Source organism: Saccoglossus kowalevskii, chromosome 13 (genome assembly GCF_978046115.1).
Source record: "Saccoglossus kowalevskii chromosome 13, keSacKowa6.1, whole genome shotgun sequence".
Taxonomy (NCBI): Eukaryota; Metazoa; Hemichordata; class Enteropneusta; family Harrimaniidae; genus Saccoglossus; species Saccoglossus kowalevskii.
This window is the reverse complement of record NC_140653.1, coordinates 16,278,479-16,291,006: the sequence shown is the minus strand read 5'-3', so window position 1 is coordinate 16,291,006 and position 12,528 is coordinate 16,278,479. Positions and strand designations below refer to the sequence as shown.

At 35.0% G+C, this 12,528-nt stretch overlaps 1 protein-coding gene across 1 annotated transcript; it reads right to left on the bottom strand.

The window, feature by feature from the left end:
• Window positions 1-8,500: 8,500 nt before the first annotated feature.
• On the bottom strand, window positions 8,501-10,696 carry LOC100374819 (E3 ubiquitin-protein ligase TRIM45-like). The gene has a single exon (XM_002732716.1). The coding sequence runs from the start codon at window positions 10,694-10,696 to the stop codon at window positions 8,501-8,503; it is 2,196 nt and encodes a 731-aa protein (XP_002732762.1).
• Window positions 10,697-12,528: the final 1,832 nt, after the last annotated feature.

Genomic DNA, 12,528 nt, shown 5'->3' with positions numbered 1-12,528 from the left:
AAGGTCTGTTTTACCATGTGTAGGGACATCCAAATGTGTAAGGCTATTGGAAACCAAAAAAAATAAAGGAATGGGATAGCTATAATTGGATAAATTCGGCATATGAAAACACCAAAATCAATGATTTTTTTCAGTGGCTGTGTGACCTTGTGTCTGACACATTCATATGCAAATGACTAATCTGTGAAACAAACAGGGGCGGAGACAAACCACTCAAATGTTTGGAAACACTCATTGTGTGTCAGATAGCTACTGATAACACATCCTAACATTGCTTTGTCTTGAGTTTATCTTTGAAACTTATAGGCACACAGATTAAACCTGTGTTGTTGATTTTGGAAAACACTACTGAGGCTGCCTTGCTTCCCTTCAGAAAATCTACATTTTAACCAACTTACATGACATTCTATGTTATATTGACTTTATCATATGAAAGTTTATAGTGCATTTCATCAATTAATAAATAAATGTGAAAATCGTAATTTTCAACACAAATAATAGTCTCGCTACCTTAAGTCCAAACGCAATTTTGAATGAACTGTGAAAGCTGTGTTTAATCGAAGAATCTAGAAAATACAAACGGTCAGAAATAATAATTATAACAGCAAAATTAATTATAACAGCAAAATACGCACTAGTAATAAAGTGAAGTGACTTCTGAAGACTGAATGCTCTTTGTGAACTTCGTGTACGGAACCCCGGCTTTAGTTATAAACCGAAGTCAGCTTCACCTTCATGCCCTGTCATGACAACAGCCGAAAACGTGTTTTTGAGCGGAACAAGTCGCCAACCAGTCTGTACATTATGTGTCTTTATTAATAGAACAACTAAAGAGCAAAGTTATCACAACTGTTCATCAGTGAGTTAGATTTGTTAACATAACCTTGTTGGCTATAACATTTTAGACATTGTCTAAATTTGTATGGCTTCGTTACATTTTCATGAGGCGGAAATGAAAACAATCATTGTACGTTTGTTGTAAATCACTAGGTATACATATATATTACTCTCACTTGTTTGATCACGTGTATTGCTTCCTATTATTATACACTTGTCACTTACGACGATCTACAAAACTTTACGAGCAATTAAATAATATATTTCTAATATTTATTAGAACTAATATCCGGTCACATGACAAGGTAATAAAAAACTTGTATACACATTATCCATTCACAATGTGGAACACAGCAGAACTATTTTGTCTTAAATGTGCTGTTTTTGTGAAATCCTACCATTCCCAAGCACGTTTAATTTTTCTCTGGTTGAACTGTGATTTTGACAGTTGTAACTGAAAATATCGAAACGTACTTGGAAGTGTAATAGGAATAACATGTTTCCTTCTGTAAAAAATCAATTCAATTATTATATTTCGAGAAAGCAATCATGTGTAATGAATACAGTTTTAGTTTTTTTGTTTTGTTTGTTTTTACAACAAAGCAAGTAATCAGAATAATGACAGCTGTTCACACGTTGCATTGAAATCATGAGGAATAAGGTAAATACAAGTAATCACTTTATTTTTTCGATCTGCCTACACATATTTGAACACGGGATGTTCCCAGAATGCAGTTAAAATGAAGAAGTTACATACAAGTCTCTTGTGGGTAAAGTATTTAGCCTTTCTTTGTCGAGACAATGTTATGTATGAATACAACCATTGTTTATCATTGGAATAATAATTAATCATCATGCTTTATACTTCCCTCAACAAAGCACTGTTTGCATAAACCACTTATATGAGTGTTGTTATCTGTAACCCAAATGAGTAGTTCTACAAAATTTTCACAATCCAGTGAAAGTTATTACGTGCATTTTACTCTGACAGTTTACATCTGAATATCTGAAATATTTGATACAGAACACATATTTCAATGAGAAGTATAATCTTTGACTAACGTGGCCATGATCATGTGGTCATCAGAAATTACATACAAATCGAAGAATAGTCTATGTAACGTTTAATATGCACATTATTAATTAGAATAATACAACACAATTCAAAATAATATAGTGCTATATTTAAGAAAAATTCTGCAAGAACTGGTTATATCAACAATCGAGCAGTATCATGAAAGTATATATGCAATTTTTAATATAATCCGCATACGACTTCCATCAACGTCTCTTGTTTTTTGATTCAATTCAATGTACTAAGTATTGTACATTTATTTACTGATGGTCTAAAATCAGTATTCTCTAATTGTACACAATAATCAAGTTGAGGTGTTTGTTGTGCAGGCGACGTCGTTATACATATGGCATTGAGTTTTGTATTTGTTGTAGTTCTACGTAAACTATTATGATACCAATACAAGTTATATAAATTTTGGAATATACACTCATTTCTTCAACATAAAATGAACGTTGTCTGACGTATTTTTTTAAAGAATGGTCATAACCAAAGAAAATCACGTATTTTTCTGTAATTTCAAAGAATTACCTCATATACCAACATATTTTTACATATCCACTCAAAATCCTCACTTATGTTTATGATCCATGCCTAAATACGACCACGCAACAAAACAATTATGGCACATTTTGTACGTCAGTCTGCGTAGAAGCTAAACTCAATATGATAAACAGCCAATGGCAGTAGAGTACTCAATATTTTAAAATGGATCATGCACTGACAAATCAAATTCTGCATAGGTGTGTTTCTAAAGCATGATTTTTGGTTCATTTAGTGTACTCTTTTGGACTCGGCAATCTAATACAATAATTTCTCAGGTAGTGATTCAGCTCTAGTTCTGAAATTAAAATAAAATATTAAAATTAATTCATTACAATATATTACAAGCAGAAAATATCAAGTGTTGCTTTAATTAATGAAGGTATACAGTTCACTCACCTGAAAACACATTGGGACAGGACTCATAACTTGTACCCATAGGGGGTCAGTCTAGCCACGGTAGAAATCCTTTAAAATATGATTCTCAGGTAGTGATTCAGCTCTAGTTCTAAAATTAAAATAAAATATTAAAATTTATTCATTAATATTATAAGCTGTGAATATCAAGTGATGCTTTAATTAATGAAGGTATACAGTTCACTCACCTGAAAACATATTGTAAGAGGACTTATAACTTGTACCTATAGTTCTTGTAGCTTAGGCGCAGTGAAATACTTGTGCGATATATGATTTCTCAGGCGGTGATTCAGATCCGGTGCTTAAATTAAAATGAAATATTAAAATTAATTCATCTGTTCTATTTTTATAGAAGAACCTTCCCAAATAAAAGAAATTCTAAAATTAAAAAACGTAAGAGGTATTCACTAAACCATGTATATCCACACTCAAGCAAAAGAATAGACATGTTGGAGAACTAGCCTTGCGCTGTGAGTGTTTCATTGTTTGCAGTCTGTAAAATACAATTTTTTTTCACAAATAAAAAACAACAACCTCACTTCTTAATATTTTTGAGTGGGCCAGCCAAGTTTCCACACATAAAAATACACATAATATTCATATTTAATTTATTTTATTTCATAATATTGTCACTGAATTCTTTAAAATAAATTTACCATTTACAAATTAATGTGTTGGACGCTATATAATCTTAATATTTTACAATATATATCCTTATATTTGAATCTCTTTCAAGACATTTGAAAAAAATATTTTAGAAGCATAACAATACAACGACTAGAGTTGGTGTCACAGTTTACTCCTATTTCATATTGGAATATTGCCAGCAATAATTAATAAAGCTTGTTCAGAATACCATTTATTCCCGACATCATACTCAGTGGCTAGTTCTCAGGATCTACAGCAGTAAATAAATAAACAGAAATAATTTTGATGCCATGTTTTTAGACGACACCGCCATATCGCACAGATATTCAACACCGCCATATGAATTTGGATTTGGACCATACCATTTCAAGCTGCAGGGTGTCTAAACAATGACTCAACATACAATAAACACATCTTTCACCCACCACACAAATTTTAGCCATAATTGAACAACCAAGAAAGCAACAAATATCAGACTGCATCCTGAAAACAAAGAAATTACAACCAGTCATTACAAACATGATATCTTCCACCCCTCCCAGTACACCCTAAAGCATTAATGGTTCCTATACTCATTTGCATCTATGTACAACAAGCTTAGCCAATAGATGCACCCGACTCATCAAACTTTTGACCAACCACTCATTCTAAATATTGTTGAGTGAGGGCGCTATTTACTAATGAGAGGAATCTTTAAAAAAATTATATATTTATATATATATATATAGCCAACAACTATCACCTATACCTTGTACTACCGCTGATACGTCAGTGGTTCATGATGGTCATGACATCAAACATTTCACTGTGTATATCATGGTGTAGAAGTGGTTGAAGCTATCCCAATTATGTAACTCTCGTGTAGACTCTATCCATGCAACTTGGCTAGAGTTAGAAGGGAGGTACATGTCATGATAATATAGAGCCAACACAAAATAGCTGGCGCTTCCCACATTTTTTGATTCCTTAATATGATGTTTCACAAGGATTGTATGTAGATCACCAAAAAGTCAGTGCTTTCATTGCTGTCTCGTGCCCTTCCCCAAAGTGAGGGTTATGTATTTTTAATCTGAAAAACTCAAATAACCAACCAATGAATACATAATTAGATCAATTCATTCTGACGTAGTATAGCCTAGCTTATCAATTAAAGTCTCAATTTGGAAGTCAGAATATGAACGTGTGATAACTGCAGCAATAATTGAGAAGTGTTCACTGCCATCTCGACTTGTCGTAGACTGCATAGTGTTGTGTTTGTTGTAGGTTTTCATCACGACTGAGCAAGAATTGCACTGTTTGATACATAATAAAATAAACATTATCTTCCATGCTGTCTTGCGACACATGATCTGTAGGCGGCGATGTTTCAAAACATTACTATAATGGTGGTACAAGAAGCAGAACAATATAATACAAATTCGTGATCGTATGACTAGGCAGTGAACCAGCTAGCGGTACGGCGATAGTCTTGATGTGCAGAACACATCAACGCAAATATGACAGGGTCATCTATAATACGGGACTGTGTTATGACGCAACTCGTTGACATAAAGTTCGATGATCAAAAGCGTGTATGCATATGACGTCACAATATTCGGTGTTCATTAATTTAATTTAATTGAAGTACTGTGAAATCACGTGACATATCAAGGGATAATCAACACAATCAAGTATTACTAGCATATGATTCCAAACTTTGATATTACATTCAGTCCGCCCATTAATTGTTTGGTCCTAAATTAAATGTAAACAGGCAAGTAACCGAAAGGATTTTTTGATTTTAGATCTTTGTGGAGAACCAATTCGTTTACCAATTGTGTTGTAAAATGGCAGATGTTACATTTATACTTCTGTTGCAAGGTTGAACAACAATACCATTTAAACTGTATTTTTTTCCCCAGATAGTGTTTCTTCAAGACCGTCAATGTTATATCAAGCCAGAATTTTGAAGACATGTGGTTGGATGTTTTCTGACCAGATGGTGTTAGGTGTTTGTGGGTTGCATCGAATTCAAATGGCACCAAACTGAGCTTGCTAACATACAAATCGTAAACACAATATCAACATTTTGCTCAATGACAACAGTGTATTGTTTAAATTCAACATGGCCACCAATCGTAATATCAACAGATTTCTCGTCAGATATAAAATGATTTACATTTCTGTGATAATATATAAAGTTATATACCTATGATATTCTATATGCTTTTTTTCGGCAGAGAAGCCTAACCTTGATGAACCCTGTGCACAGTCATTGCAAAGAAATTCGCAACAACAAATATGCTATTGATGATCTTTTTAAGTGACCTTTAAATGTGATTTAATGGTAATTCCGCGCTTTGCACCGTGATATCTCACTATAAATCGAGATGGAATGCTCAGATAAGGGGATTTTATAGCTTAAGAAGCTTTATAATCGTTTGTTTGTAGGTCTCGGTCATAAGGAACACGCATCGATTAGACATAGTACATATATACATAGCACACATATCAAATTAGACACAGATCACTGTGTTGTAAACGAGGTGCACAATTTACTCATATTAAGAAATCTGGCTCATGAATGGGACAGCCAGGCATTGCCTAATGTAAATAAATGTGTAAATATTTTTGTTTTGGACTTTAAAACACTGCATATATGCAAGGTGTCACCGCGAAGTGCGTAGCATGGAAAGCTTATTCCAATATTCCAAATGATATGCATATGTTTTCAATATTCCAATTATGCGTATATTTTTTTTAAGTAATAGACAATATGGCGTGGTGCAATTAAGGTCAATAACGAGTATTAGTTTTTACGTTTCAACAAAATACACCCCGGTTGTCCGTTAACCTACTTTCTTCAAACAACGTTTAGCAGCATTTATCTTCCATGCAACGTCTTTGCGCCAAACTGTTTTCAGTGAAAATGTAATGTTTAATTTAATGACTAGTTGTCATATTTATTCTAAGTATATGTACATTTGTTGAAATGCAGAATAAAACCATGTATTTAACATCGCAAAGAAGTAAACCTGATAAAATTCGAAAAATTATTTATAGCGCAAAACTGACATGACATAGACACAGTATTACATTGTGAAAAGCACTCGAAAATGTAGGCTTTATAGGCTCTTTAATGGTAATTATATTCTTTGAAATTCAACAGAAAAAAATAACATAGCAATTCTCTAGATGACAGGAAGTCATATTCGTCTTTGTATCTTAAACTCCCATCCAAGTATGGCAAAATATTAAAAATCTACATACTGTGATTATATTTGTGTTATGTAGGCGCTGTGTTTTGGTATTTATAGTCAAATCATAAATTCGTCTATGGATAAAGATAAAACTATAAAAGTAGGTTGTTACTATAGTGATGGAAACAAGTGAAGTAATTTAGCTATTTAGGATTTCAGGTGACTCGTATTTATAGCCAATCTTACGAATTACTTGAACCATGTTACTGTTTCTGGGTCAGTGTGATTAAGTTTACACCTCAGAAGTAAAACCATCAACAGAAAAAGATCAAATGTAAGCAAGCAGTGAAGGACTTGTTATGACAACGCCTCTAGAAAATTGAAAAAAAAAATATGTTGATAAGTAATACAAAATTGAATACGTAATATATCTTCTGCCATGTGCATAATATGAAAGCACTGACAAAACAAAAGAGAAAACGACCGGACCGAGTCAATAGTCACACATACATACACACTGGGTTATAGTTTATCATTATATTGTCTTTTAAAATACAATACATTATAATGGAATAAATAATACACATTGGTATAATATGTTCACACTGGGCTTCCACTAAAAGATGAAAAACACTAAAAAATTGTCAAAACAGGGAGATGTCATGAATTTGTTTTTGCGTATCTGTTGACCGACTTAATTAGCTGATTATTAGCTGAATTGCTGTGTTATGTCTGTCATCGTTTAGGCCTATTTGAAGTTTTGGACGGAACTTGGTTCAGTGATTTGGAACTAATTACCAGATAACCGCCGCTATTTAGACTATTAATTCTGACAGTTGGTTTCCATAGTTATTAATGTAGTGAACGATTAATCAAAAGATATGACGTATTCAGTACTTAGTGTGATTGGCTTTATGATTGAAGGTTACGCCCTAGAGTCTTTTTACTGTTTTGTAATTGGTTAGAGTTTTGAAAATGAATAAAGAGAGTTTGAGTTGGTCTTGGCGAGTACTCTAGAACAGACGCAGTCCTGGAGAGTCGAGTCGAGTCCTGGAGAGCCTTGGGGCGAGTGTTGACGCAGTCTAAGACAGTCTTGGGTCAGCCTTGCGATAGTCTTGGGGATTTTTCCCCAGGGCGCTGTGTCTGATAGAGTGCTCGATTGACCGACTAAGACGAGAGCTGAAACGTATTTCGTTGTGTGTGCCTTATTTGACTGTAAAGTATAAGTGACTTCCCCGATCCCGTACCTCAAGGGGACGAGATATAGAGACGAGACGAGATTCCCCCCTGGCAAGTGTGGAAAACCCGAGAGTAGAAGAGAATTACCCCTGATAGAGACAACAGCTGGCCATTATAGAAGCAGGGAGACAGTACCTGGTCATTTTGAAAACAGGAAGAAGGTACTCGGTTATTTTGAAGCGACAAGAGTACCCGGCCATTGTAGGAACAGGGAGACAGTACCTGGAATTATTTTTGTAGCCAAATATACATGTAATCTGCTACTGATATTTGGAGAAACATTGGTGGTAGTCAACCTGATGGTGAAAGTGACATCATTTGTTGTGGTCAAATCTAAATGTACTCTGTTATTGTTACCTGAAGAAAGGTTAGTGATAGTCCAGCCATTGATGGTGAAAGTGACATAATGTGTTGTGGCCAAATCTCAATGTAATCTACTATTTGTATTTGGAGATGGTTTAACAGAGACCCAGACCATACATTTGTATACTTTTTTAAACAGTAAATTAAATATTTCCATATACATGTTTGCAATGTACCTAACTGCCTTTTCAAAATGTGTTTATACATACAGCATTTTGATAGAGTGCAGTCTACATTCATTCACAACAATTTTCAGTGGGTAATCTTTACTCACTGCTATGCATGTTGGACAGTCCACCTTCCCCTCAGCAATGTATTCTATCAGTTCACCCGTTGCAGAGTATTTGCATATTCTCTTATTACCAGTATCACAGATATAAACATTGTTATCTTTGTCTATATCAACCCCACATGGCACGTTGAATTTGTTAATCCCATTTCCCAGAGATCCAAAGCTTTTCAGATAGTGGAGACTTGAATCCATAATCTGAATACGGTGGTTGCGAGAATCTGAGATATATATTTGATTATTTGTGTTCACTGCAACTGAGTCTGGATGAATGGGTTGTCCTTCAGTGGATCCAGGGATTTCTGTGACCATGACATGCTCACCGCTTATTGTGTACTTTCTTATATAGTGCCTATCTTTTTGTCTGTCAGTAACCAGTACGCATCCATCGTTGGTCAGTGTGACACCATACGGATTGATACCCTCATTCGGACCAAATGTGGTTATCACATGTTCTTCTGTACATACAACTATTTGTTTATTTCCACGGTCAGTTACGAAGTATTTACCATCATCTGACACAGCTATGTCCCTAGGTGTAAATGGTTTCGGAAACAGATCACATTTGAGACAATTCAGACAATGGCCTCTCCAGTCAAGAATCTGGATTCTATGGTTGTTTGTATCGGCAACCACTATTTGACCATTATTATTTATAGCAACTCCCCAGGGTATATTAAAATACGACTTCCTTGAGCCTTCAGATCCAAAGCTATACACACTACCAACTGGTGGTAAAACCATAATTTCAAATGGTGCTCCTTTAACCCGCTGGTTGCTTTGTTTTACCATTAAAGAATGAATACCCTCTTGTTTGAATTTTACTGTGCATGGAATGACTCCCCCACACACACCACCGATTCTTGATAATAATGATACATTCTGATGTTCTCTATCTGGAGTAGTCATAGTCACGAGTATATCCTGCTGTTGTACTGACGAATTCTCTCTTGTATATATTCTAATCTGGAGTTCATCGCCTAAATTTATTGATTTTTTCATCCCTTTAACTTCCACTTTTAATTCAGCTTGTTGGTGGACAAGTTCTTCATGTAGAATATTTTTATTTGGAATGAAACATAAGCTGCTGTCCATATCTGATAAGCTTTCTATCTCTCTATCTTTCAAGACGTGATTGAGACGCTCAGTGACATTTTTAAGTGAAAATAAACATTGTGAAGGACTTGCAAATTTCATTATATTTTCTACAAAGTCATCTGCACTCTCTAACATTGCTTTTGTCAATTCCAAATTCTTTTTCTGTGATTCTAATTTGCTGTTTCTGTTGTTGACGATTCGACCGAGCTGCTGTTTTGCTTCCGTTTGTTTCTTTAATACATGATTGATGACACACTGTGCATGCTGATCGATTTCGTCCACTGTTTTATTATGGTTTTCACTCAGTTTTTCCATTTCTTGGCCAACATCAGTAATCGCCATATCGGCAGCTTGAATTTTGTTCTTCAGTTCTTCAATCTGAGGCTGAAGTCGTTCCTTGGCGTCTTTCGCCGCTTCTTCCAAGTATTGGTGTCTATGTCCTGGAGTTGAGTGGTCAATAAGAGCACACTTAATACACAGCGGTATCTGGCATACTGTGCAATAAATTTCCACTGGACTTTGTTTATGCTTATTACAGTACACAATGGTCTGTGCTTTTTTTACACCATTAATTGCCTTTTCGGTATAATGCTTCAAATCTATGACACTGTGGGCTTTTGTGAACTTCAAATTTCTATGTGCTTTCGTACACATTTCACACAAGTTCTGTGAGCAGTTAGTACATCTGGATACCGCCATAGTTTCTTGACAAGCTTCACAAGATTTATCTTCTGTTTTTAAAAGTTTTATTGTCGACATATAGCCAGAAAGCTCCGTTAGTAAAAAATTTGTCTGCAAGGCACTTACGTCATTGTCTGGCATCTCTCGTCTGCATATTGGGCATGTCAACTTACCGGAATTCTTTTTCATCCAGAGTTCCAAACAGTGTTGGCAAAAGCTGTGTAGACACGGCAGCACCTTGGGTGTCCTAAATGGCTCTAAACAGAGACTGCATGTCAGCATCTCCTCTCTGATTTTCTTTTTAGTGGCTGGAAAGTTAGACGCCATGATGAAGTGAAATAAATTTTCATCAATTCACTGTCCCTAGTTAGTTCACTGTAGCTGCCAAACAATACTGTAATGTTCTGATATTTGCAGTGCATGTCAGGATCACAGATATCAGTTTCATGAAAGGTGGCTGTGCATATGTGAAATGAGGTGTGGTTGTTTGTGTAGTTTTTCCTCGAAGCTATTGACTTTAATGACGTACCCGGAACGCCCCTTATTGTACCAATTGAGAAGTGCTTCCAACGAACTGTTTTTAAGTGCTTCAATTTATTATTCTACACCTCTTACTAAAATTAAGCCATTGAAACATTTCCCAGGTTGATCAGAAACATGTCTTAACATGTCTAGGACATCGTGCCAGAAACATTTACGATACAATTCATTATTTTAAAATCAGTTCAAGACTAGTTTGTTAAGTGTAGACATGTTTCAGACTAGTCTTGAAAACATCCCAGATATTATCAATAAATTTTAAAATGTTTAGTCAGACAATGTCACAGTTGTCATAACTCGCATTGAGATACATGCCATGGTCAACACACGTTTCCGTCACGTGAGTATCTCGTTAAAATGTCTTGAGAAGTCATATATATCTGTTTAGTGTGCATTCTTAGCTTAATATAAGTGTCAGAAGTAAGGGATACAACTTATTTCCGCCTTCCGTTAAATCACTTTTTTTTTTACCGGCCGACCTTCCATTATAGTCGCGACCTAGGACGGTTACCACAGATACGTATTCAAAACAAATAATGCATGGTCCTGCAGTTTATAGTGCAAATTGTGATCGAATAAATTTGAGAACTATAATCTTTCATCGCTCATTTCATTTAGTCATGCAGTTTCTCTGTTAAAGTTCGAGTTACTAAATTTGGACTTTTCAACAAACACACAAATGTATGTTGTTCGTAACTTGAAGTTTTGTTAGTTGTTACAGCAAGTCTCAGAAGTATTGGGGCAGCCAATTTGCAAACCTGCTAGCGAAAAGACCTATGCACAAGATGTTTAGAATTGGTTTCTTAAAGAGATTTTTGGATGAGAACATTCAACACCCTTAGAAAACATTTCTAAACAAACGTCTTAGACAAGTGGGTGGTACATTTTTATTCAAGTGTAATTTTGAGACAAAACTGCTTAACCTGTCCTTGCCACAGTTTTACATAGAAGCATTCGAAGCTTGGTCGTCATGTAATACAATTAGTGATAAAACTATTGAACTTAATTATGTCCCTGAACAAATGATTTGGAATAATAGGCACATACTAATTGGAGGCACATCTGTGTATTATAAGGATTTAATTGTTAGGGGATTTAGATATGTTCATAACTTGTACCGTAATACCCACCTAATGCAGTGGCAAAACCTTCAGGATAGGGGATTGAGTCAAATTGATATACTGAAGCACCTGAGTGGAAGACTTTGGAATGTGAAGATAGTTTTGAAAAATTAAATACAGACCAGTATTGTTTTGATAACGAATATATTAAAATTTCTAAAATTACAAAACTGAAATTTAAGAAAGTTCTGCAAAGTCAAAATGATTCTGTTCCTATCAGTGAGGGCTACTATGAAAGAAAGTTTGAACCAACTAGAGATTGGAAAGCCACATATAACTTGCCATTTAGAGTGGCAATAGATGTTAGGACCAGAGAATTTCAGTTCAGATTACTCCACCATATTTCATATACTAATTATGACCTAAAGAGAAGGGGGGTACAAAAATCTGAATTATGTACATTCTGTGGAGGTGAGACACTTGAACATCTTTTCTTTTCATGAGATGCAACAAAATTTTTCTGGTTAAAGTTCCTCCATTGTTTCCGAGATGCATTAG